This window comes from Ceratotherium simum, chromosome 24, assembly GCF_057802395.1.
Source record: "Ceratotherium simum simum isolate JZ-2026a chromosome 24, ASM5780239v1, whole genome shotgun sequence".
NCBI classification, from domain to species: domain Eukaryota; kingdom Metazoa; phylum Chordata; class Mammalia; order Perissodactyla; family Rhinocerotidae; genus Ceratotherium; species Ceratotherium simum.
In genome coordinates, this window is record NC_141923.1 from 29,770,116 (window position 1) to 29,797,706 (window position 27,591).

At 42.3% G+C, this 27,591-nt stretch overlaps 1 protein-coding gene and 1 long non-coding RNA gene across 3 annotated transcripts in view; one reads left to right on the top strand and one right to left on the bottom strand.

Annotated features, from left to right (window-relative positions):
* The window catches only part of LOC147913916 (uncharacterized), a 28,998-nt gene extending 18,896 nt beyond the window's left edge, over nucleotides 1-10,102 (top strand). The window contains exons 2-3 of the long non-coding RNA XR_015556155.1: nucleotides 8,349-8,516; nucleotides 9,911-10,102. This is a non-coding gene — a long non-coding RNA (uncharacterized LOC147913916). The remainder of the gene's footprint in view (nucleotides 1-8,348; nucleotides 8,517-9,910) is intronic.
* On the bottom strand, nucleotides 9,761-25,133 carry ACOT4 (acyl-CoA thioesterase 4). 2 transcript variants are annotated; one of them, XM_087448248.1, is made up of 6 exons: nucleotides 25,016-25,133; nucleotides 16,713-16,792; nucleotides 16,142-16,335; nucleotides 13,387-15,286; nucleotides 12,274-12,476; nucleotides 9,761-11,445 (listed from the first exon to the last, which is right to left on the bottom strand). In XM_087448248.1, the coding sequence occupies exons 4-6, from the start codon at nucleotides 13,841-13,843 to the stop codon at nucleotides 10,840-10,842; spliced, it is 1,266 nt and encodes a 421-aa protein (XP_087304374.1). In that variant the 5' UTR covers nucleotides 13,844-15,286; nucleotides 16,142-16,335; nucleotides 16,713-16,792; nucleotides 25,016-25,133; the 3' UTR covers nucleotides 9,761-10,839. The 2 variants fall into 2 exon arrangements, with proteins under 2 accessions (XP_087304374.1, XP_087304375.1); XM_087448249.1 differs by lacking the exon at nucleotides 16,142-16,335.
* Between the last annotated feature and the right edge of the window lie 2,458 nt (nucleotides 25,134-27,591).

Here is a 27,591-nt window from a genome sequence, read left to right on the forward strand (position 1 = left end):
AATTGTCTTCTTTCTGTGCAGCCGTGCTTATTTTGGATAAGATTCCTAGGGGACAGTAAGTGAGATCACCAGGAATTCCACTGTTACCACCTGGAACATACAACTTTTTCTTCCTTGGATGGTTTCTTGCACCCCAACTGGGCTGAGATTGGTTGTTAGACAAGTTGCTTCATTAGACTTTCATATATTCAGAGGGTGACTGCCTATCAATCATACATATTCCATGTGTCACCATCATTAGGATGGCAGTCAATAAGGATACACCTTCTCTAGAACCAGCCTCTGAAGTAATTAAAATATCCAGCCTCAAGTCTCATTTCCCCAGTCAAAACTATTTGAGAATCTAGTCATTGGGTTTCCCATCTGATTAGTATCATTGCTTGCGATATCTGAAATACCGATGGCAGCGCTTGGTGGCATCTCCCCTCCTGAGGAGATGGTGGTTTGCCCCAGTAGGGTGGAAGTTGGACAGTTGCTCAATTATAGGCCATTCCTGACTGATATCTCTTGTCCAGCTGTACTTTTTCCTCTAGCTTCACCTGGAAAAGAAAAACAGAATGGCATCACCACCTGCTGGACTATGAGGCAGGTGTGGACTTTTAGAAGACATGAAAATCTGATTTTAGCTTATCTTCTTTCTGATGCACAAGTGTAGTTTAGGTTTAACTCAGGATGCCAACACTTATTGCCACACCGCTGCAGTATTGTCACTGTCAGTCAGACCCAGGTCCTGCTAATTGGAATTGTTTTTGCTGCCTCATGTCCTACCATGTTTCCTCCAGTTGCACAACCTAATTCTTGCCTACCCCGTGGACTACAAATTAATAACAGATTTAGACTCCATAGCATTGTTCCCACTGGTGATCCTTTGCCTCTTGAGTATGGTCCCTATTTAGGACTTCTTGGATCTCTGTACATAGGACCTTGAACTTCTCAAGGTCATAATACCCTTGGATAAACTCAATGGCATTTGCTGGGTCTTAGAAGAATGTCTATGCTCACATTTTCAAGAACAACATGTAAAGAGGAACTTGGACCAACCAGCAAGGATTACTTGGAACTCATAGGAACATGAGTCTTGGCTTATGATAGACTATACAGTGACTACTATGCAATATTTACTTTAACCAATGTCAAAGCTCATATAGTTCCAGGCTTTGGCCATCCCTGAGACCAAACAAAAGCTACAATTGGAATCCTATTGCAAAGAAAATGCAGAAAGTTTATATCTTTATGCAGATTATGTATAGTTCACCCAGAATGGACCAAAGTCTTTTCATGTCGTTATGAGTATGAAGTGAGGTAGATATATAGAAGCTGACTGGCATTTCTGTGACTGGTGAAGATCTTAGAAGGGATGACATAATATAGGAGACATTCCTTGTGATGAACCCCATCATCCCTTCTCATCTCTTTATGTGATTAAAAATTAAAGGTGTTTGAAATTACAATCATGGTAGGCAAGATACTGTATCCTATGCCACATAAATATATATATATATGCATATATATGTATGCAAATATATATATATATGTGCAAGATAGTAGAAAACACTATCATAAGACAAGACAATTACTCTGTAAGGAGAGCACCATCCATTCATGTATCTCTGAGATTAAAATGGGAAGATGTAGAGAAATTGCAATTGCTAGTGGAAGCTTCCATGCAGAATGTTGGGTAAGGATGGTCGAAGGAGATCAGTCTAGCTAGATCTTCTCAGAGATAGACTTGAGAAGCTGGGTGAGGAGATCAGAAAAACAAAGTGGAGACAGATGGCTCTTCTTCAAGTCAGTAACATTGATTTCTTTCATTAAAAGGGTGAAATAGCAAGATGTAGCAGAAATATAGAGAAGTCATCATATATCAGATAAAGACTGCAGAAGTACATCTGCCACCCACCCCTTGGAATAGACCTTCACCTACCACTTCCTTTATGTGAATCAGTAGGGGATACCTAAAGCCGTTCCAAATGCTGGTGGGCAACTAAGATGTGCAGGGAACACAGAGGGTCCTAATCTAACAGCAACTTTCCTGCAGTTTTCTTTTTAAATCTGTATGGCTTTTTATAAAAATTAAATATTGAGTAGATTAGAAGAAGAATTGTAAAATACTTGAGGCTTTGAAGAAAAATAGTATGACCAATACTTAGTATTATTACTAGAACATTACCTTTACTTCTGAGGCTCCCATGTGCTCCACCCTGATCCAACTCAAAGGTAATCACCACCTTCAATTTTGTGTTTATTAATCCCTTAGTTTTCTTTATAGTTTTATCATGTTTGTATCTTTAAACGATACTTTTTAGTTTTGCCAATTTTTGAATCTTATGTAAATGAAAACATTTATTTTTTTTAACTGATCAAAGTTAAGTTTTTTTAGCTGAATGCAAATCTTATGTGTGCATTCTACTTTAAAAAATAACATCTTTATGTGGTATGATATACATACCATACAATTTACTTATTTAAAGTGTACCGTTCAGTGGCTTTTCGTATATTCACAGGGTTGTACAACCATCACCACTATCTACTTCCAGAACCTTTTCATCACCCTAAAAAGAAACACTGTCTGTACCCATTAGCAATCACTCTCCATTTCCCCACCACTGTCTCCACTTCCAGCCCTAGGCAACCACTAATCCACTTTCTCTCTGTATAGATTTGTTTATTCTGGATATTTCTTATAAATAGAACCATAGAATATGTGGTCTTTTGTGACTGGCTTCTTTCACTTAACGTAATGTTTTCAGAGTTCATCCATGTGGTAGCATGTATCAGTACTTTTTCCCATCTTTATGGCTAAATAATATTCTATTGTATGGATATACCAAATTTTAATTATCCATTCATTGACATTTGAATTGTATCTGCTTCTTGGCTATTATGAATATTGCTGCTGTGATCATTTATGTACAAGTTTTTGTGTGCATGTATGTTCTCATTTTCTTGAATACATATCTAGGACTGGAATTGCTGGGTCATATTACAATTCTGTTTTTAAGCTTTGAGGAAAAGCTGGACTTTGAAAGTGGCTACACAGTTTTACAATCCCACCAGCAGTGTACAAGGGTTGCAATTTCTCCACATCCTCACCAACACTTGTTTTTATCTGTCTTTTTTTATTACACCCGAGAACCAAACCCGGTCCCCCAAAGCAGAGCGTGCTGGACTTAACCATTAGGCCACTGGGGCTGCCCCAAACTTTTTTAGTTTTTTGCTCATGCTTTTGGTGTTATATCTAATAAAACATTTTTTATTAATTCTTCTGCAATTTGCTTTTTTACTCAATATTTTTCCTGATAATTCATCTATTTTATGTGTTGGGTCACTGTAGTTCATTAATTTTCACTACTTTGACGTATTACATCTTATGAATAGTCCACAACTTACTTATCCATTCTACTGTTACTAGACAATTTGATAGTTTCCAGTTTTTTGCTAGTATAAACAATGCTGCTATGAATATTCTTGTTTTTGTCTCCTGGTGCATATGTAAAGAGTGTCTCTAGGATAAATGTTCTCAAAGTTGGTCTACAGACCCCTGAGTAAAGGTCAAAACCACTTTCATAATAGTACTAAGATAGTATTTACCTATTCACTGTGTTGACATTTGCACTGATGTTGCAAAAGCAGACAGGTAAAATTGCCACCCCTTTCGCATTAATAAAGTCAGTGTCACCAAACAATACAACTCGTATTTGTATTCCTCAATACCACGAGCTAGCAGGAAACAAGAAAAGCCAGTTTCAGTAGGGAATTCCTTGATGAAGCTGTAAAATTATTAGTTTTATTAAATCTTCACCTTGAACACACATCTTTTAAATACTGTTTGACTAGTTGAGAAGGACACAGAAAGCACTTGTGCTGCAAGTGAAAGCACTTAAGTGATTGAGTTGTGAGCTGAATCTGCCACTTTTTTCATAGAACACCAATTTACTTGAAAGGATGATTACAGACTATGGTCATTAAGACCTGGGTATTTGGCAGACATTTTTCCAAAAGTGAACTTAGTGAGCCTGCTGCTTTAAAGAAAACAGCTTTGTCACCAATCATGAAATTTGACCTTTCAGGAGAAAATTTGAATTTAGGAAAACCTGTCTCTACCACTTTGAGCTTGACAGCTTCCCGAAACTTGGACTTTTTTTTTTTTTTTTTTTTTTAAATGAAATCAGTAGTGAATATTAACTAATGTGATTTTTTGATGTTGCACAGTGAAATGTGTCAATACATCAATTCAGGATTCAGCAAATGCTCTCAGGAAACAGGCTGGATGCAGGGCTTCTTCTTACTTGCATTCCCGCCTTTACTCAGTCTCTGACCTGAAAATTTCTTTTCTTTCTTGTCAGGTCATCAAATGCTTTTAGAAGATATTTTATCCAGGAGTTTTTGTTGTTTTCAGTGGGAGAATTGATTCAGGTACCTAGCCCAGAAAAGAAAGCCCATCCATTTTTACATATCAGTATTTAATGTATACATATTTTGATTTAATTTTGTTAGTCTAACATGGGGGGCTATTAATATAAAATCAACATTGATCCTCTTACAACCTAGCTTTTTGTTATCAGTCGCCTTCATGTTTTCTGGTTGTTGATTCCCACATTTATATTTCCAGCCCTCATGTCTCATCTGAGATTCAGGTTTGTAGCTCTGACTGCCTACTTGGCATCTTCACTTGGATGTCCACTAGGCACTCAAATTTAACATGACAGAAATTGAAATCTTGATTTTTCTCCCCAAATCTGCTTTCTCCCCAGCATCCTCTGTCTTAGTAATTGGCACCACTATTGATCCATTTGCTTAGGGACTAAAAAACCTGGAGTCATTCTTGTCTGCTCTTTTTCTGTCCCACATTCTACTCATCAGCAAACTCTGATGCTCTACCTTGGAATGTGTCCTGCATCTGACCATTTTCATCATCTGCACTGCTGCCACCCGAGTCTAAGATGGTCATCTCTCCTCTGGATGACTACAGTAGCCTCCTAGTTAGCCTTCGCTGCATCAGTGCTAACACTGCCTACAGTGGATTCTCCATAGAGTAGCCAGGACGATACTGTTAAAGCTTAATTTAGATCATGTCTCTTCCCTATTTTCAGCTCCCCAGTGGCATCTCATAACACTTATGCCCTGGCTACCTCTGTGACCTCATTTTCTACTCCTCTTCCCCTCAGCTGTTTGGCTGAAGACAAAGCACCCGCTTTCACTACAGTTCTTGGCCTTCACTGTTCCCTCAGCCTGAAGCTCGATTCACTCCTTCATCCTCAATCAGGTCTCTGCTCAAAGACCACCTATTCCAAGGTGCCTTCCCTGACCAGCCTATTTAAAATATCACCTCCCTCCTCATGCTCAAATCTTAGTCTGCTTTTTTGCTTCATAGCATTTATCATTTATTTTCTGACTTCACAACTAGAATAAATGCTCCTTGACAGCAAAGACTTTGTTATCTTTGTTCATCTTTGCCCAGAACTTAGAACTCTGCCTGCCACAGAGTATACTTTCAGTAAACATTTGTTGAATGAAGTTGAGTGACTGAGCCAACAGCAGAAAAGAGAATAAAAGCTTTTCTGTGATCTTTGGAGTTCTTTTCAACAAGGTACTCAGCAGATTTATTTCACCTTGACAAAGTGACACCTATATTATTAATGCCTAATATACATCATTTTTGAACATACATAGGAGATATAGAGCTTAAACAGATTGGTGAAACTGACTTTAATTTTCAGTGAGATTTTATTTCATTATTTGTCAATGATCAATTCTTAGAACAAAGTTTAAACATAATAAATCTTTTATACATTTACTCTATATCCTGCATGTGTACCTGCTGACACTTGAGGTTAAGGTGTCTATTTTTTCTTCTCTGACAGGAAATCCATACTATGTATGATTTAATAGGTTTTTTTAGAGCACAGAATTGAACATGCCAGGAAAATCAACCTTATTTGTTGTCCTTTATTGGAATATATAGTCCATTACATTTAGTGTAATTACCGATCTATTTGAGTTTAAATCTACGACTTTTTAATATACTTTCTATCCTGCTTGTTGTATATGATTTTTTCTCTTCTTTTGGGTTTTTAAAAATTATTCCATTCGCCTCCTCTATTACCTTGTATGTCACTTTGGTTAATTAACATCTAACATAAATAATATTTTTACCAGCTTCTGAAAAATGCAATGATCGTGGAGCACTTCAACTCCATTTACCCCTTCCTACATGTGCTATTTAATTCTATGTGTATTTGAAAACCCACAATATATTATTTGTAAATATTTATTTAGATTTATCTATATAGTTAACCTTTCCATTATACTCCATTTCTTCCTTCTTCTCCCTGATCCACCTAGAGTCATTTTACTTCTGCTTGAAGAACACTCTTTAATTTTTCCATTATTGCAGGCATGCTATATTAATTCTCTCAATTTCTCTTGTTCTGAAAATGACTTTATTTTGAATTCATTAAATTTTTTCAATAAACTTTATGAAGAATAAATAATTTCATATTGAGGGATCTATTTTGCTAGAATAGGCTTCTAGGTTGTCAGATGTTTTCTCTCAACATCTTGAAGATATCATTCCAATAGTTTCTGGTTTCCATTATTGCTGTTGAGAAGTCACTTGTTAGACTTATTTTTGCCCCTTTGAAGGTTGTCTTTCTCCTGTAGCTGCTGGTAAGGTTCTTTATCTATGTCTTTCTGTTCAGCAGTGTTCCATTGCCTGTTGCTACATAACAAACACTTCTGTGGATAGATTGTAGTTTCAAAAGATGACTACAACAATAATCCCATCTCACATGCTCTTCTAGAACCTATCAGGAGATAGAATCTATATATACTTTCCTTGCACCTGAGCTCTTTGTGTCTGCTTCCACCAACAGAGTACCATGAAGTGGTACTATGTGAATTCCAAAGCTAGGTCATTAAAAAATGCCACATATTTCTGCCTTCCTCTCTTAGGACATTCATTCTTTTTTTTCCCCCCTCCCCAAAGCCCCAGTACATAGTTGTATATCCTAGTTGTAAGTCGTTCTAGTTCTTCTACGTGAGCCACCACCGCAGCATGGCAACTGACAAGACAGGAGGTGTGGTTCTGTGACCAGGAAGCGAACCCGGGCCACCAAAGCAGTGAGCTCCAAACTTTAATCATTAGGCCATCAGGGCTGGCTTGGGACATTCATTCTCGAAACTCAGATATCATGCTGTGAGGAACCTCAAGCAGCTTGTGAAGAAATCCATGCCCTCAGGAATCACAGCTAGTGTTAGGACTAGGTGACAGGTGGAAGCTGGAAGGGCTTCAAGGAGACTGTTATTGAGAGTCTAAAGGGCCCCACAGAGGCTATTTTGAGGGCTTAAAGAAAAGCAAGACAAAATTTTTGGAAGCCGGTGGCAACATCTGCAGTATAGTGAAAAATGGGGATTTATACCTAATGAATTCAATGATCTAGCTAAGGTGATTTCTCAGTGGGGGATTGAAAGTACCACCTGGCTGCTTCTTGCTGCCTAAAATAAAATGCAAGAGGAAGGGGTGAGCTAAAGAATGAACTGTTAAATATGAAGGAACCAGGACTGCCAAGTTTGACAATAATACTGTTTCTCATTCCCAACCTCTCCAGATGGCAAATTATTCTTTAATTTAGAAAGGACCTCACACCAAAGTCAAATGCAGGGTAGGTCTGTGGGACGTCCTTTGTAAAGACCTCAGAAAGATTCATGGTAGTGATTCATAGAACATTTCAGACTGAAAAAAGTGCCTCTAAAGACTTTAAGGTCTGCCTAACAGATCCTGTCTATCAAATAATAGAGCTTCTGGGAGTCCTAAGGGTGTTGTCCTGCAGCATCCTCTCAGGGAACCCAAGGTAGAGATGTTCTTATCTCAAACAGATTTGTAGTGTGTATTTTGTCTAATGGAGTGAACTCCACTAAGATTTTTAGAACACATATAGTTCTTAAGAGAATTGTTCTGGTCGAAGCACTATGAGCTTGAAGTAAAAGAGAGAGAGTGCAAACTAAAAAGAGACCTTTGGATTCATAATCTTTTCATCCAGGAAACAGATTGAAGAGGCTTTTGGTTGCTGATTCAGTTTTCTTATGGAAAAAAAACGTTTCAACCCAGAGGGTGAAACTAAGAGCTACCGAGAACAACACACAGAGAGTAAACTGAGCACCAATGAAAGAATTAGCAACAAGTTCTTAGATGGATTTCAAAATTGCTAGGGGCTGGTGACTGTTTTATGCCTCTCATTTTCCCCATTTTTGAACAGGACTATCTACGACTTATCTTTTACCTATCCCACCACTGTATTCTGGATATGTATATGCAAGGATCGTTAACCTGTTCCTTTATTTCACAGGTCTTCAGATTGAGAACAATGATATTCAAAGAACTATATCCAAGACATTGTACCTGAGAAGCCTCATCTGTACCTAGATCTGATGTAGATGATGCAATCTGGCACCTTGAGCTTGAGCATGAGGCTGTAATGGAATGAGACTTTTGGTGGGCATTGGAAGAGTGATGGGTATGCCTTACCTGTGGGAGTAATGTGATCCATTGTTAGCAGGAAGGCAGATTTTCCAAAGATGGTTACAATGTTTCTTGTTCCATATGGCCTTCTAGAACCTTGCCCATTTCCTTTTAAGAGGTAGGCTCTATGTTCTCCTTGAACTTGGGTGGATCGTTGTGACTGTCTTGACCAATTGAATATGGCAAGAATGATGCTATGTAGCTTCCAAGACTAGGTCAAAAGAATGCCATGGAATTGTGCCTTGCTCTCTTGGGATACTTACTCTTGGAACTCAGCCTAGGTAGCCAGTGAAAAGGCCCACGTGGAGAGAAGTTGAGATCCCCTATAAGCTGCAGTCCTGCCTGAGTTCCTAGCTGACAGCCAATACCACCCTCCCTACCATGTGAGTGATTATCTTGAAAGTAGATCCTCTAACTCTCCGTAGAACTGCCAGTTGGCTACATTGCCATGTAGCCAATGCCACTTGGAATAGAGGTGATCCATTCCTACCAAGTCCTTTCCAATTTGCACTCTTGAGAGAATACATGGTTGTTTTAAACCACTATGTTTTGGGGTGGTTTGTTACCCAGCAACAGATAATGCAACACACCCCAAACCATAGTCTCATAAAATAACAGTCATTTGTTTTGCTCACAAATCCACAATTTGGACAAGGCTTTACAGGGACCCCTCTTCTCTGCTTCAGGATACCTGAAGCCTTTGCTGGGAAGATTCAAATGGCTGGCCGCTAGAATCACCCAGAGGTTTTTTCACTCAGATATCTGGTACCTGGGCTGAGATGACTCAAAGGCTGAGCTCAGTTGGGACTACCACAGGAAGGGCCTACAGTTGGCCTCTGCATGTGTTTGGGGCTTCCTCACAGCATTACAGCTTGAAAATAGTCAGACTTCTTACATGGTGGCTCAGGGCTCCAAGAGCAAGTGTTCCCAGGAAGCCAAGTGGGATCATCATGGCCTTTTATGACCTAGCCTCTGAAGCCACATAGCATCAATTCTGCTTGACTCTACTGATTGAAGCAGTCAGAAGCCCATTCAGATTTGAGGAGAGGGGACATAGATCTCCCACTTCTTGGTGGGAGAAATGTCAAAGAATTTATGGCTATTTTATAAAACTGCAACAAATGGTATTTCTGTGATACGTTAAATATGGTATTCTTTATATTTATCTTGCTTGAGGTTTATAGTTGTTATGGGTTGAATGGTTGGATCCCCCCCTCCCCAATTCATATGTTGAAGCCATAACCCCCAGTGTGATGGTTATTGAAGGTGGCACCTTTAGGAGGTAATTAGGTTTAAATGCGGTCATGAGAGTGAGGCCCCCAGGGCTGATTAGTGTCTTTATAAGAAAAAGAAGAGATATGAGAGCTCTCTCTTCCTCTCCCATTTGAGGACATAGGGAGAAGACACTGTCTGTAAGCCAGGAAATGGTGCTCAAGAGGAACTGAATCTGTTGGAACCTGGTCTCGGACTTCCCAGCTTGCAGAACTGTGAGAAATAAATGTCTATTGTTTAAGCCAGTGAGGCTATGGTATTTTGTTGTAGCAGCCCGAGCTGATTAAGACAGTGTGCTTCTTGAAAATGTTTCTTGATGTCTTTGTCAGTTTTGGAAAATTCTCAGCTATTATCTCTTCAAATATACTTACACAATGCTTTGTAGCCCTCATGTCAAGGAAAGTGAGGAATGATGCCTCAAAGGATGTCACACTATGATTTTCCAAAGTCTATTCTTAGATCCAGGAGCAAGAGGGAAAATAGGTCATAGTCACTCACCTTTGGGACAGAGTTTAGACTTAACTATTCTAGAGACAGATGCCTCTTTCTTTACCCTGACTACTCCTCCCAGAGGATTCTTCTCTGATCTCCACAAGACAAAGGTCATTTTGGCTTTCCTTATATCAACACCTTTCTATATACTTTTGCCCAACAAAAATTCTACCCTGCTATCAGTAGTTGAACCAGTAGCAAACATTGGATGGACATTCTCCCCAGTGATGGACCATTAACCCAGTATTTGTTCAGCTTTAAATTTCTTCTATGGCTGAAAGTTTCAAGTAAAATAATCTAGAAGAAAACACAAATTTTAACAGCAGGGATGCTTTTTACTTTTTGTGTCGTATACCTTTAATTGAATCTTCTACAATAGGCCTGTCATAATAGTAAAACTATGAAAAATTACTTATTGCCAAAAGTTACCTAAAATACATCATTAATACCAATGACATGAATTTAACGTTATTCAGGGGACAAATGATTCACATAAGATTATTAAACACTAGAATCTCACCTTGAATCTCTCATGTCAACAACAGACCAATGCATTACAATTTGGGGGAAGCTCTCTTCTGGGTACCTCCAAGATATTTGCAGAAGAATGTTAGAGTTTGGTTCCAAGCATCTACCTGGGCCTTAGAATGAGCCCTGGGCTCTCCACCCCAGAGCACAGGTTTGTTCACTAATTTGTGCAGGGAAGCTGGGCACAGCGGGAAGTAAGGAGGCTCAATGTTATGCCCAGCCCCAGGGTAAGAGATGATCTGGGGTTTTTCCTTTCCATGGGCCTGTAAGCGTTCAGAGGCAATTTGGGCATAGAACTCACTCCTCCAGTTACGGTCATCCTGACCAACGATGAAGAGGATGGGCCCCTGGGCCTTCTCTATTGGAATCACGCTGGGGTTCTCACACCCTCCTACAACATCATTCCGCATATCCACAATGTCCAGGAGGCCTGAGAAAGCTACCTTGATTCTCCTCAGATCAAGTCCCAATGCTGGGATGCAAGTTTGCTTGTAGCATACATCTGTGTTTCCACAGACCCCAGATCCATTGATGGAAACTGTGGCTGAGACGTTCTTCAAAAATGAGGCCATGGAGAGGCAAATATCTGCCCCTACAGAAATACCCAGAAGCCCAATGCCTGGGCCTTTAACCTGGAAGAAGAGAGAAGAGTCAAGGGTCAAGAAGCTACCCAATAGAAAAATGTTTTTCTAAATGCAACTAGAGATGCTGCCAGCTTTAATTTGTGAATTTGCCATAAGAGAATCAATCTCAGCTGACAGAGTTTCTTCCCACATAAAGAATGTCTGGCCAAACACATGGCAAACAAATCTTCAAGTCACTGGAAAATTTGGGAATTGGTTACAAATGTTCCAGAGAATCATCTACTAGAGCATGCTGAGTCATGGAGCCTGTCAAGTTCAGGGCCTCATTCAGGTGGGCATGATCAAAGTCTCAACGTGGCTGGGTATCCAATGAGTGGAACCAAGTTCTATTCCAAGAAGTGAATCATTCATCAGACCTCATCTAAATATATTGGCAAATGATTAACTTTATAGAAACAAAGTAAGACTTCAGAGTCCAATTAAATAGTTCTTACCTTCCTAATTGGGGGGGGGAGGGCAAGTTCTGTCTGATCAAAATCTCAGAACATACTCTGATGTCAGCAAATTAAAGATAAAAAACAAGCATGCAAAGCTAATAAATCAGAAACTCCATTTGCAGAACAAAAGGAATTTTAATATTACTAAATAATTCCTTTAAATAAAATCTCACATGGATTTTATGATTAATTCTGCATTATTAATCCATCTGATAGAGAAAGTGGAAACAGGCACCTAAAGCCAAGGAAGTCTCCAAAAGAATCTCTGTGAGAGAAGAGTAGAGCAGCATCAGTGCACCTGGCACAAGTGAGTGCAGAGCAACAACCTCTCTGGAGATATTTCTAGAGAGAATGATACAATAAAGGACATCAGGAGAACCTGGGGGTGTTGCAGCATGTAGCACAGGGCTTCTTCAAAGTAGTCCAGGTGTATGCCCTCCAGTTTCTTGGGGAGATCTTCAAAGTCATAATAAGCCAGAGCCAACGTGGCAAAGCCATGGCCGGCCAGAAGGCTGGCTCGATACTCCAACAGGCCCCCTCCAACACCAAAGATGTCAATGATTCCTGGGAAAGGGCCAGGTCCTAGAGAGGGGAGTAGTATTGAGAAAAGGCATTACACAATTCAAAGCATTTGCTTTCATTTTAGAGATCTAAATTATTTAGTGGGTTCCTGTGAATCAAAGGAAAGAAAACAGCTCCCTGAGTCACTATTGAAAAAAGGATAAAAGTTCCCTGGGGGCAGGAAAATCTACAGTGTACATTCTCATTGGTGAGTTTACTTCCCCACCCCCATGAGATTCTGTGATAAATTCTCTGAATGGTTCGAAGAATCCTTAGGTGTAAAAGAGAGTAACAAAGTCTTTCCTTAATGACTACATCATGGAAGGAGGAATTGCACTTTTTAGTGCAGATTCACGGTGTTCTGTGAGGGGATTGGACACAGAATTAAGAATCTTGAAACAAAGCTTTATGAGGTGTAGCATCAACCCTTGGCTTTTTGTGTACTGATATTTCAGATGTTTATTTAGTGAGAGGCAAGAAAAAGAAATACCCAGAGATGGGTTTAGGTGAGGAAGGCAGTGAAGTCAGAAGTCTGATCTGTGGTAGAGGAATATGAAGAAGTGCAGAAGGGGCCCAGTGTACCCAGGACACTAGAGAAAGGCGACATGGCAATAGCTTCCTTGACTAGTTGGGCCGATGCCTGCAGAGATCTGTAGGGTAGAGGGGACAACATACCTACTGACTCTGACCCATTTTTTAAATCTGCGGAATAACAGTACCCACCTCACTGGGATAGTATAGATATTAAATAAGATAATGCAAGCAAAATGCATATCAAAATCCTCTCCCTCTTTCGGTTGGGCGGCCACTGATTTAGTCAATGTCAGATTCTCTGACCTTGTTTCTGAGCCAAACTCCCCTGAAGCAGTAGTACCAGAAACCCCTGGCGGCCAGGGCACAGGCTCGCGTCCCCCCAGCAGCCCAGGCTCACCTGGCGGCAGGAAGAGCGTGGCGCGCACCCGGCCCGCGCGCACCGGCTCCCGCCGCACCCCGGGCCCCAGGAAGTCGCGCTCGTGCACCGCCCGGCCCAGGAGCCGCCCGCCCTCGGGCTCGTGGCCATCGAGCACCTCCAGCTCCACGGCCAAGGGCGTCTGCACGTCCCGCTTCAGAAACCGCCACAAAGTCTTCTCGGGCTCCAGGGCCCAGAAGAGCCCCATGGGCTCGAGCCCCGCGAAGCTGCCGCCCAGCGCGGGCGCGCGCTCCAGGTCGAGCTCGCCCTCGGCGTCGGCGCGGTAGCGCGCGTGGGCCCGGAAGAGCGCGCCCTTCTCGTCGCGCAGGGACGCGCGCAGCGTGACCAGCTGTCCTGCGGTCAGGCCGCGCACGGCGATACGCACGGGCTCGTCCCAGCGGCAGGGGCCCGTGGGCTCCAGGATGACGGTCGCCCCCATTCCAGCTGCACGCTGCTGGGTTCCGGCCCCAAGCAGCGAAGTCGCAGGTCTAAGTCCGTCAGTCCCCAGTCCTAGGCCGTGGGGAGGGCGCCCCGAGGCCCGACAGGGTCACGTGTTCCCGCACCGAGCGATGGGTGGCTGAGCAGCCTCATGAGGCGTCTATGCGCCTCAGACCCATGAAGTAAAATCCCCTATGGTTCTGGCTTGGGGCACGCGGGGGCGTCCTGAGGTTCTGGCTGTGGCACTGAGCTGGCAGTTGGGAAGCTTCTCTACCTGCAACTAATACCCAACCAAGTGGGCCTGCCCCCTGGTGAGTTAAATAAGACTCTATACCAGTGGAAGTTGTCTCACAAAGTAAAGTGTATTTGCAGCAAATAGGAGGCCATGAGGAATCATTTCCAAAGTCATGGTGTCCCCAAAGGGAAGCAGGAAATTTTATTTCAGTTGGGGAATGAATATTGAAAAGGAGATGCAGGTATACTGCAGATTATGGTAATGAGGCTTAATCTCCTCCTGAAAAGATCTTCTTAAAGATAAGGCAAGGTCATGGGCATAGCTCTTGTAGGGAGGCTTGGTTAGCTTCAGGGTGGTTGCTGGTTGTGTCTCCTTAACATAAAAAACAACTTGGAAAAACAGTTAAATGCTTCCAAAACCACCCTTGAGTTCCTGGACCACTAGTCGGTGACAAAACCCCCTCTAGTTTTATCCTGTTCCTCATTCTTGAGGGGCCCAGGTCAAAGGTCCCGCTTCTGTAACTGCTTCCTGCTGAGCATAGGCGTTGTCATATGGACTGGTAAAGGGCAGAATTTACAGCTAATCTGTAAATAGGTTTGTGGGTCACCAGAGGCATAGCCCCAAATTGTTCGTAACAACCATTTGTAATATTATAGCCTCAACGTGTTTAGGATCTGGGCATACTCCCACCCCCCCGGATTCCACTAGCTCTTCATAGTCTAGCTACTGGGTTGCCCATTTCTCTGATGGACCTAGTCTTGCTGCCCAGGAACATGCAACCTGCTTGTAAGCATACTGTGCCTAAATGGTATGGGGTTGGTTAGGATCCAGGGCAGAGCCTGGGGTGGATAGCCGGTCATTACTTATCTGCATGGTGTCACCGAAACAAGAGTTTCAAATCAGAGAGTGTTTTGCAGGAAAACTTGGAGTCATCAATTGTCTGTGACGATCTCTCTTGATGTGCAGGCATGGGCGCCTTTTTTACCCACGTGTGGTGGGTCCAAGGGTTGACTCCTTAGAAAAGAATCTTCAGCAATTTTGATGCTATCATCTCATGGTCCTTTTGAAACTTAAAGAAGTTGCATAGTCCAGAAGCTGAGTGGTATATTGTTCCATCTCACTGAACACATTTCTTAGTCCTGATGACAGATCAGTCCAGTTAAGTTCGTTTTAGAAGGCGGTGATGCAGCTGGGCTCCCAAAGTTAGACCTATATTGTGGAAGCAAGCAATGGGATATTTAATAAGAAGCATTTCTATGGAAACAAAAGAAAAACAAGGTTAATGGTTGGAGTGAATTATAAACCAGTTTCTGAGTTCAGAGGACAGCCAGTTAAGAAGATTTCTAGATGTCGGTGTTGAAGCATCTTTTGCAGCTTAAAATGTCTCTGATGATGTCACGCTGCATTCGGGTATCTTTCTGAGTGGCTTACACAGCAATAAACAAGAATCTCTGAAGTTTATGTCAAGTCCTCCAGCTTCAGTTTGCAAGGCTTCAGGAAAAAGTGCAGGTTCAGTTCTCAATGATTCCAAATGAAAATGATGGGAAAATTGAAAATGTTAGTTTAGAGATTTGTAGCCAGATAGTTTAGGAGATTAGAAGAATTCAGGATCCAGTGCAGTTAACATATATAAAACAAAAAACCTCAAAGACAATTAACAGAATTAGAATCTAATATCCATGAATGTGTACTATAGTTTCTATTGGAACATAATTTTTCTCTCTAAAATCACCCTCATTTTTACCAAAGATAGCCAAATTAAAACTAACTGGTTTGCAAAATGTCTAGTTTCAGTAAAAGTTGATTCAATTTTTTACATAAGTGCAGCAAGAATAGCAACTGATCATATAGGCTTTTTAAAATCTGCTGTGCTGGAATTCTTCATAAGGAATCTCAGGTTGAACTTTAAAGGCCTCTTGAGGCCAGGAAACCCAAGCCAAGGACTTTGTCATCAGACTTTGCCTGCAATACCTACAGATTTGGGTGAATTCCTGTCTTCTTTTGAGGTTCCCCAAAATATTGAGGATTCAGGTACCTGCCAGATAAGTGACTTGCCTTACTCACCTGCATAAAATTCCTTGGAACTTTTGTAAACAAGGTATCAGGCCAATATTTCCAAGTGGCTTTATTCCATAAAGTCCCATCCTGGTCTGTCAAAAGCTGTTTGGTCATATCTGAGTGTATACATGTTTTTCTCAAATATGATATTCCAGTCAAAGCTTTGGTAATATAACCAATGTTTCCAATTGTGTCTTGTCCTAAGGAGAACAGATTCTTATTGAACTTATGCAAATAACTATATTGCCATGAAAACAATACTCACTCACTAAGAATTTCCAAATGCTGGAGGGATCAGGTAGGAAGAAAAAGATAAATGTTCCAATTCTGCTTACAAAGTTATAATTTACCAAATTGTTATAAGTCATAGTTAGCTTAGGAGCAAAGAGAAAAGGTTTCCTTAAATCTGGAAAAAAAAAGTCAAAAAAATCAGCAATATTTCAAATGAAAAATCATAAAAATTATAACAATCATCCTTGGTTCATTCAGTCCTGTATAATCAATTCTTGATCTTAATCTTCTGTTAGCAGTTTTATGGGGCCATTAGTTTCTTCATTAGAGTTTTGTAATTTCTTACCTAGTTCAGTTTTATAATCTGGAAGTTCGTCACAAATCTGTATTCTAGAGTAAGCGCCACAGTCATTTCCATGAATCTCTCTGAAGATGAAAACATTTGCAAAAGCATCAGAATAAAACAATAACTGTCTATAAACAACAAAAGATTTAAAAATGACAATTGACCAAGAAACTTGGTTATTTCTGTGACATACAACACTTCAAAATAATAACCAGAATTATGACTGATAACAAGGACAAATCAGAATTTTAGGAATGTTATATGATTTTTTGTGTGTGTGTGAGGAAGACTAGCCCTGAGCTAACATCTGTTGGCAATCCTCCTCTTTTTTTTTTTTGCTGAGGAAAATTGGCCCTGGGCTAACATCCATGCCCATCTTCCTCTACTTTATATGTGGGACGCCTGCCACAGCATGGCTTGACATGTGGTGCATAGGTCCGCACCTGCAACCCCGGGCCGCCAAAGCAGAGCGCAGGAACTTAACCACTATGCCACCAGGCCAGCCCCATGGAATGTTATATAAATTTTAAAACACTTATATCAATAACATTTACCCACATAATACTGTAAGTGATCATAAGTGAGGCCATCTTGTTACACTAAATGGCCCCAGCCACTCCTCTGTGTGACTACTCCCTGTTCTGCACGTACTCCAAAAAATTCACATGCTCTACTGATTTATGGCCTCTGCTTACATATGTACTCCCTAATAGCTTGATAAATTAAAACTTTGTTCTATGAGTTTGTCTCCAGGAACAGTCTGACCACAGGCGGGAAACACTCCTACAAGGTATCCATCACAGCTGACAGAAGAATGGAACAATGTAGTGCCTGGAGCCCGTCATGTCTGGAAACCAACATCCCTGGACCTCCTCCTTACTGCCCATTTTCCCTATGTAACTGCCTCAAGATTCTGTAATCTTTGAACATGGGTCTTTGGGACATTATTCACCTGTCTTCTGATTTGCTGGCTAATCTAATTAAACTTTGTTTCTTGATCTCTAACTCCTTGTGACTGATTGGCTCAGATTGCAGTGAGCAGAGGGAGCCCATTGCTCGGTATCAAATTCTGGCAACCCAGATGGGACAAACCTCTGCCCAGGGCTAGTCGACTTGGAGGAAGCTGTTTTGGGATTTTTCCCTACAGCTGTTGGGCGGCCTTTTTTTTTTCTCCTTTTTTCCACCTGGGAAATTCTCCTTGTGTCTTCCTCACTTGCCAATTGCCTCTAATGTTTCAGTGATCGGGAAATGGAAGGACTGGATCATAAGATGATGAGCTTGCATCTGCAGCTAGGTGAGTCATCTGGAGTGCGCCTCCCGGGTACTATATTCCTTTTTCCTTGTCTGGGGGCTTTGAGCAGGCCAAGGTCCATCTGGTTTGGGTGCTGTTGTTTAGGGATAAAGAAAAGTACAGACTGCCTAGTATATTAGCTGGAAGACTAGTCTCTGGTTTTTTTGTGATGTGCATGCCTGTATGGTCTGTTCTTCTGTTGAGTGTGTGTGTTGTTCCATTAGTCCGTGTGCCAGTTTTTCTCCATGTCAGAATCCCACAACATACTTCCAGTGCTTGTTACATCCTCAATGGGGACATGAAGTTTGTGACCTTTTCTGTCAAGTGTCAAGCCAGTATTATACACCTCAATGTGGGCACTGCTATTTGTGTGTTAACCCTTGGGCAGAAGCCGTGAGAACACAGCCCGACCATCTTTTCCCCCTCTTTGTTTGTCTTGTCCAGCGCCTTCTTTGCTGTCATCGTGTGGAAGTTAGGTTTGGGCTTAAAGTAAGCTGAACTTTGACTTCCTACAAAATAGAAACTTTCTACCAGGCACTTGACTTCCTACACTGGCTTTGGGAAATTAGATCTTACCTCTTGCCTCTTTGACTTGTTTAACACTGGTATGAGAACGGTACGCTTGGGTGGAGTGGGATTTGCATAAGTCCCATAGTTATCTGGAAGCCCAGAGTCAAGCCCTGCACCCTTTTCCCAGCCCATTAATTGCCAGACACAAATTTTATTGCTATGGGCACCACTCTGTCCATTCCAAAAAAAGGGTCCACTAGGGTACATGCTGGCCAATTGGGCTGATTTCAGTTATGAGCCCATGACAAACAGAAGGGTGATCTTTTACTGTAATGTAGCCTGGCCCCAGTATACACTGGCTCAGGAGAAAAATGGCCCCCAACCGGGACACTCAATTATGATATGACTTTATAGCCAAAATTGTTCTACAAGAAGGAAAGAAAGAAAAATGACATTCCGTATGATTTTTTTGTAAGGAGGATTAGCCCTGAGCTAACATCCATGCCCATCTTCCTCTACTTTATATGGGACGCCACCACAGCATGGCTTGATAAGCGGTGCATTGGTGCACGCCCCGTATCCAAACCTGCGAACCCCGGGCCGCCGAAGCAGAGGGCAGGCACTTAACCACTACACTACTGGGCTGGGCCCTAAAAATTCCCTATGTTTAAGCATTTATGCTGCTATATCTAGATCAGGGACGAGGGGACAATGGACCGAGGAGTTTCCCGGATCCACCTCCTCCCCCCCTTTTCCCAGGCCGACTGCTTGTCCAGGGGAAAATGCCTGCAGGATTGCCAGGTCTAAGAGAGGGACTGTCTCCTTCTTGAACCCAACAAGGGACACAATTCAGTCAGGGGGCCCTTGCCAGAGCAGGGCAATTTCCACTGTGACAATATCCCATAGGCATAAATGGACAATGCAACTGGTTGGCTTCATTTGGATGGACTCTCCTTTCTCTACCTTGGATCTTTTTAATTGAAAAAATGTTATATGCCTGAATGCTCTGTTCTCCTCCTGGGACGAAACCTTCTATGTAAATTGAATGCTCAAGTGACTTTTGCTCCAGGCCAGCTAGAGGTGCAAGTGCCCTCGGAATAATTCTTACAGTTCCAGATGGCCCTGCTAGGTGTTCAAAGGCCACTGCTGGACCCACTGCCACTGGAGATTCTCAAGGAGGTAAGACCGGACATGTGGGCAGATGGGAAGCCTGGGAAAGCAAAGAACATCCAGCCAATACATATACCCTTGAAAACCCAAAAGATAAAGCCTAGCCTAAAACAATGTCTGTTAAAACAGAATGCTCAAAAGGGCATTCAGCTAATGCTGCAGAAATTCCTGGTGGCAGAATTAATCAGACCTGGCCAGTCACCATATAACACTCCTATTCTCTCAGTCAAAAAAAACCCCCCCAATTCAGAGGAATATCAATTTGTTCAGGACCTTCATGCCATAAATGAGGTGGTTCAGGACCTGCACACTGTGGTGCCCAGCCCTTCCACTTTACTAACCAACATTCTGGGTGATTACGGGTGGTTTTTCAGTTTTGGACTTAAAAGATGCATTCTTCTGCATACTGCTCCCAGAAGAATCACCACAACTCTTTGCCTTTAAATGATGTGACCCAGACACTCAGTACAGTATGCGGATGACTCGCTGATAGTGAGCCCAACATTATGAGCAGTGTCTGGCCAACACAATAAAAGCCTTAAATCATTTGATTGAATGTGGGTATAAGGTCTCACCATAAAAAAGCACAGATCTACAAACAAAAAGTTACATACTTAGGATTTACATTATCAAAAGGCAAGAGAGAACTGCTGCCAGACCAAATAAAGGGCTATAACATGCCTAAGCCCTCCCACCACCCAGTGACAGCTACAAGGATTCTTGGGCATGGCTGGTTTCTGTCGGATTTGGATTCCTAACTATGGTCTCATAGTAAATCTCCTCTATGAGGCTCTAAAAGGCCTAGACCGGGAGCTGCTAGAATGGACAAAGGAGTATCAGGTAGGCTTTGATACCATTAAGAAAAATTTAATTTCAGCCCCAGCCTTGGGAATTCCTAACTTGGACAAGCCTCTCAGCCTAACATGTACAGAAAAGGTAAGAAGTAAGCTTGGGGGTTTTAACGCAAAAACTGGACATAACCCCCAAGCCAGTGCCTTATTTTCCCAAGCAATTGGATCAGACTGTCAAAGCCTGGCCCCCCTGCCTCAGGGCAGTAGCTGCTACCTGTGACATCCTGCAGGAAGCTGAAAAATTCACTCTGGGCCAACCCACCAAGGCGTAAGTGCCACATCAGGCACTTCTATTATTAGAACAAAATGGGGGATACTGGCTCACTTCAGGAAGGATGGGCAAATACCAAGCCATACTTTTGGACAATCCAAATGTATGGAGGCAAGTCTCATCCTCCATAAACCCAGCCACCTTGATCCCTAATGAGACATCAGAAACTTGAAAACATGACTGCTTACAAGTTATTGAGACAGTGTATTCTAGCCAACCTGATTTGTTGAACTGTCCCCTAGAAGAACCAGACTTGGAACTCTTTACAGATAGCAGCAGCTTCATGGCTCAAGGTAAGAGATGTGTGGGATACACGGTCATAACTTCACAAGAGACTTTAGATGCTAAAGCCCTACCCCTAGGGACATCGGCTCAAAAGGCAGAAATCATCGCCCTCACTTGGGCTCTACATCTAGCTGGAGGGAAGAGAATAAATATATACACAGATTCCCATTATACCATTGCTGTAGTTCATGCTCATGGGACAATCTGGAAGGAAAAGGAACTCTTTAACAGCAGGAAAAAAGGCAAACATGGCCCTGAAATTTTAACTATTAATGAGCCTGCTCAGGTAGCTGTTATACATTGCCGTGGCCACCAGAGGGACAATACCCCTGTTGCCCAAGGAAACAGACTGGCTAACCAACCTGCCAAATGGGCTACTAAGACAGACACCCCTGCTATGAGGGGATCTCTACTGCCACAGATAGACCTTACTGCCTACAAGCCAATATATTCTAAAAAGAATAAGGAACAAACTAAAGAATGGGGATATGACATTCAATACTCAGGAAGCTGGAAAGGGGATGCCCGAGGGGTGACTCTAATACCTGAGGCCCTCTTATATCCTATCTTAAGACAAGTACATGAGAGTGCTCATCATGAAAGAGATGCCACCCTCCGATGGATTCAGAAGTACATGATAGGGCCTCAACTACAAAAAACTATACAACAGGTGATCAAAAATTACACAATCTGTGCAAAGAACAGCCCAGATTGCTTCTGGTCCCCCACATCTGGACACCCAACACGAAGGAAATTAGCCTACTGAAGATGGACAAATAGACTTTACCCAGATGCCCCAGGCAACTGGGAATTTCAGGTTTTTGTTAATGTTTGTGTACACTCTCAACCAGGTGGGTAGAAGCCTTTCCCACTAGGACTGAGAAAACATCAGAAGTCACTCACATGTTGCCAAAAAAAATCACCCCTAGGTTCAGTCTGCCTAATACCTTACAGAATGAAAATGGGCCAGCTTTTTATCACCCAAATAACTCAACAAGTGTCCAGAGCTTAGATATCTGATAAGTACTATATTCAGCTTGGAAAACTCAATCAACTGAAAAGATGGGAAAAAGAAATGAATCACACCTTAAAGAAAACCATTGTCAAAATCTGTCAGGGAGGAACAGTGACGACAGCATCATGGTGGAGTGAGCTTTCCCGTAAACTCTTCCCCCGATAAGATACAACAAAAGGGACAGTCACAGACCAACAACGGACTCCTAGACAGCAAAAAGGAAGATGGGAAAGATCCACACTGTGGCACATCTGAGAGTGGACGTGCTGGGGCCCCCGGAGGAAGTGGGGAGAGGTAAGGAGAAATCCTCTCCCTCCCCATCAGATCAGCAATCCGGGTCCATGCAGCTCCCAGAGAGGGGGAAGGGGTGGCCCTCTGTGGGGAAACCGAAGCTCTTTGGGATCTCTCAGCAAGTGGACTCTCCCACACAGAGGACTCAGAACTGCTGCAGGGGTGCCATCAACATCTGAGCACCCCAGGAGAGTGGATAATGAGGGGTGAGCAAGAAGGCCCCCAAGCCAGGGACCCAGCAGGCAATAGAGAGGCTCCCCCTTCCCTGTATGCCCAACATTGCAGCTCAGCTAACCAGACCAGACAGAGTGGCCGGGCAGATCGCACCGAGCAGCCAGGACAGAGTGCAGAGGGCTCAGATTACACAGCCCTTAACCCCTACATGGTGCAGCAGGTGGAAACTGCAACCAGATATTTCCAGGATGAGGAAAAACAAAGTGAATACAGGAACCACAATGCAAAAGTAGATGAAATCACCAGACCAGAAGGAAAATGACAAGCTCCCAGAAACCAACCCTGAAGACACAGAAATCCATAACCTAAACGACGGAGATTTCAAAATCGCTATCATAAAAAAACTCAATGAAATACATGATAACACAGACAAAAAATTCAATGAGATAGGGGGTTTCTTCACAAAAGAGATTGAAATAATAAAGAAAAACCAATCAATACTGCTGGAGATGAAGAACACAATGGAGGAGATAAAGGAGAATCTGGAATCTTTAAAGAACAGAGCTGACAATATGGAAGAAAGAATTAGCATTATAGAGGATAGGAATACAGATATGCTCCAGATGGAGGAAGAGAGAGAACTAAGACTAAAAAGAAATGAAGACAGTCTCCGAGAAATATCTGACTCTATTAGGAAATGTAACATAAGAATTATAGGTATTCCTGAGGGAGAAGAGAGGGGAAGAGGAACAGAGAGCCTATTCAAGGAAATAATAGCTGAGAACTTCCCAAATCTGGGGAAGGAGCAGGAAATACCAGTAAGTGAAGCCAATAGGTCGCCTAAATATGTCAACAGGTAAAGGCCCACTCAATGGCATATAGTGGTAAGCCTGGCTAAAGTCAATGACAAAGAAACAATATTAAGGGCAGCTAGACAAAAACAAAAAATAATGTACAAAGGAACTCTCATCAGGCTCTCAGCGATTTCTCAACAGGAACTTTACAGGCTAGAAGAGACTGGAATGATATATTCAAAGTACTGAAACACAAAAACTTTCAGCCAAGAATACTCTATCCAGCAAAAATATCCTTCAAATATGATGGAGAAATAGTAACTTTCCCAGATAAACAAAAGCTAAGGGAGTTCATGGCTTCAAGACCCCCACTACAAGAAATACTCAAGAAGGCCCTCAGGCCTGAAAAAAAGAAGAGAAAGGGAATACAAATCTTGGAGTAAGGAGAAAAATAGGTAGACAAAATCAGAAAAATAGTAGATCTTTACTGGAATAGGTTAGCAACCACTTAAATACCAAAATCATAGATCAAAGGAAGGAAATCATGAAAAATACATATAACCTCACACATCCACAACACAAGATAGAATAAATTGTAACAAGAATGACATAGAAGGGGAAGAGGAAAGAGATTGAATTGACTTAGTATAAGGAAATAAGAGGCCATCAGATAATGGACTATCTCATACACAAGATTTTTTATACAAACCTCAATGTAACCACTAAACAAATAATCAAAACAAAATCACATATGATAAACAAAGAGAACACTAGAAGAGTCATAAGACAGAACAACCAAACTGAATTGGCAGTCCAAAACAAATGGGACAAGAAACAAAGGAAATGCAAAAGAACTGGAAAATAAGTGACAAAACAGCAACATTAAGCCCTCTTATATCAATAATTACCCTAAATGTAAATGAATTGAACTCTCCCATCAAAAGATACAGGGTGGCAGGATGGATTAAAAAGCAAGACCCAACAATATGCTGCCTCCAGGAAACACATCTCAGCTCTAACGACAAGCACAGGCTCAAAGTGAAAGGATGGAAGACAGTACTCCAAGCTAATGGCAAACAAAAGAAATGTGTTGCCATACTCATATCAGACAAAGTAGACTTCAAGATAAAACAGGTTAAGGAGGCGGAGTCAAGATGGCAGCATAGGCAGACTCTGAACTCACCTCCTCCCGTGGACACAGCCAATTTACAACTACTCGTGGAAAAATTACCCCTGAGACAGAACTGAAAACTGGATAAGAGGAACTCCTGCAACAACAGACAATCCCAACTGGGGTAGAAGAGGCAGAGACTCCCTTCCAGAGAGGAAAAACCGCCGCCTTCACAAGCCGCCAGCTTCACGGCCGCCGGGAGCAGCGCACAGGTACACACCCTCCCTGGAGGCACGGGGTCCTGAGCCAGGGAGCGCGCCTGCTGTGGGCATTTTGTGGACCCAGCACAATCGAGACCAGCGGCATAATATCTGACTTTGCCTGCTACTAAAGCATTGGGGAGCACCCCCAGAAAACCCGGTTCACAAAGAAACTAAAACTGGCTTTTAAAGGGCCCACACACAAACTCACCCATTCCAGAAAGCATCCTAAAATCACCAGAAAGAAAGGTGCACAGTGCTGGGGTGAAAAGAGACTCACCTAATAGGCCCTGAGTGCATGTCGGTGAGGGGTGAGATCTCTCCAGGGACTGGGACATTGGCGGCGGCAATTGTTGTGGCCTGGTGTGAGCGTGCTGACACAGACGCCATTGGAGTTCTCCCTGAGGGTCTGCTCCACCCGCTAGAGCACCGATTTAAGCCAGCTCAGCCAGGGCAGTCAGCCCACCCTAGAGACTGGCCCCACCCAACAACAAGCCCTCAGGCAACGTGTGGGCCTGCATAGATTGGTGACTGGATTCTCTGCAGCCTGGCAACTGAGCCGACTTGAGTGGGGCAGGGTGTGCACAAGGAGAGGGTGGAGAGTGTGGGGTGGTGGCGGAGTGTGTGGGGCTCCCGCCGTGGAGAGACTGGGTCCGCTTGGGGGTTGGGGCGCTCACACTGGGCAGGACTGTGTTGACTGTGTGTGTGGACCTGTGGGCAACAGGGCTTATCAGCTGCAGAAGACTTGTGCTTCTCAAAGACCCACATAGGAGGTTTGCCCCCCCTTCCAAAGCCTGAAACAATTGGGTGTTCCCATGCCTGAGGCCAGCCCCACCCAGCTGCAATCCTCAGAGAGCTGACAAGAGACCTAATAGGCTAGAGGCTTACAGCAATTGTAAGGCCCTGAGCCTAACAACCTGCCACGCTGGGGGCCTCCTCACTTAAAAGAAATACTGCAACACAAATGTGGTATTAGAACTTACAGCCAACTGTGCTGACCCCACATAGGGGTCACCCCTGGAACATTGAGAACTGAGGGAAGCACACTGGAAACCTCCTAAGACATCACTTACATAAGGTCACCTATCCAAGAGCAGGAGACAAGCTGACCTACCTAATACGTAGACACAAGCACAGGGAAAAAGGCAAAATGAGGAGGCAAAAGAATACATTCCAAGTAAGGGAACAGGACAAAACCCCAGAAAAGGAACTAAGTGAAACAGAAATGAGCAACCTACCTGACAGAGAGTTCAAACTAAGAGTGTTAAGGATGCTCACTGATCTGGGGAGAAGAATAGATGAACTCAGTGAGAATGTCAACAAAGAAATGGAAGATATAAAAAAGAACCAATCAGAAATGAAGAATACAATACTGGAAATGAAAAATTCATTAGAGGGACTCAAAAGCAGAGTAGAGGATACAGAAGAACGGATCTGTGAGCTGGAAGAAAGACTAGAAGAAATTACCCAAGCTGAACAGGTAAAAGAGAAAAGAATTAAAAAGAGTGAGGACAGTCTAAGGGACCTCTGGGACAACATCAAGTGCACTAACATCCGCGTTATAGGTGTCCCGGAAGGAGAAGAGCGAGACAAGGGGGCAGAGAATCTATTTCAAGAAATAATAGATGAAAACTTCCCTAACCTAAGGAAGGAAACAGACATCCAGGTACAGGAAGCACAGAGAGCCCCAAACAAGATAAACCCAAAGAGGCCCACACCAAGACACATCATAATCAAAATGTCCAGAATTAAAGATAAAGAGAGAATCCTAAAAGCCGCAAGAGAATGTCAAGTTACATACAAAGGAAACCCCATAAGTCTATCAGCTGACTTCTCAGCAGAAACCTTACAGGCTAGAAGAGAATGGCACGATATATTTAAAGTGCTAAAAGAAAAAAACTTACAGCCAAGAATACTCTACCCAGCAAGGTTATCATTCAAAATGGAAGGAGAGATCAAAATTTAACCAGATAAGCAAAAATTAAAGGAGTTTGTCACCAAGAAACCAGTGCTACAAGAAATGTTAAAGGGACTGAATTAAGGGGAAAAGAGAAGACCACAAATAGGAAAAATTATCTATTTCCATGATTAGAACGTAATGGATACAAATGCACAAAAAAGAGGTTACATATGATATCAAAAACATAAAAGAAGGGAGGAGGGGAGTTAAAGAGTACAGCTTTCAGACAGAGGTCAAACTAAAGTGACCATAATTCTGTATAGAAGAAGTAAGGAACAGAGAAGGACTACTACAACACTGAGGAAAAAAAAAAAAAGTTAAAAAATGGCAGTAAGTACATACCTATCAATAGTTACTTTAAACGTCAATGGACTAAATGCTCCGATTAAAAGGCATAGGGTGGCTGACTGGATAAAAAAACAAGACTCATATATATGCTGCATACAAGAGACACACCTCAGACCTAAAGACACGCACAAACTGAAAGTGAAGGGATGGAAAAAGATACTCCACGCAAATGGCAATGAAAAGAAAGCTGGGGTAGCAGTACTCATATCAGACAAAATAGACTTTAAAACAAAAACTGTAAAAAGAGACAAAGAAGGGCATTACATAATGATCAAGGGAACAATCCAACAAGAAGATATAACACTTATAAATATCTACGCACCCAATGTAGGTGCACCTAAATATATAAAGCAATTATTAACAGACATAAAAACAGAAATAGACAGTAACACAATAATAGTAGGGGACTTTAACACTCCACTTACACCAACGGATAGATCATCCAAACAGAAGATCAATAAGGAAACATTGGCCTTAAACGACACACTAGAACAGATGGACCTAGTAGATATATACAGAGCATTCCATCCAAAAACCGAAGAATACAC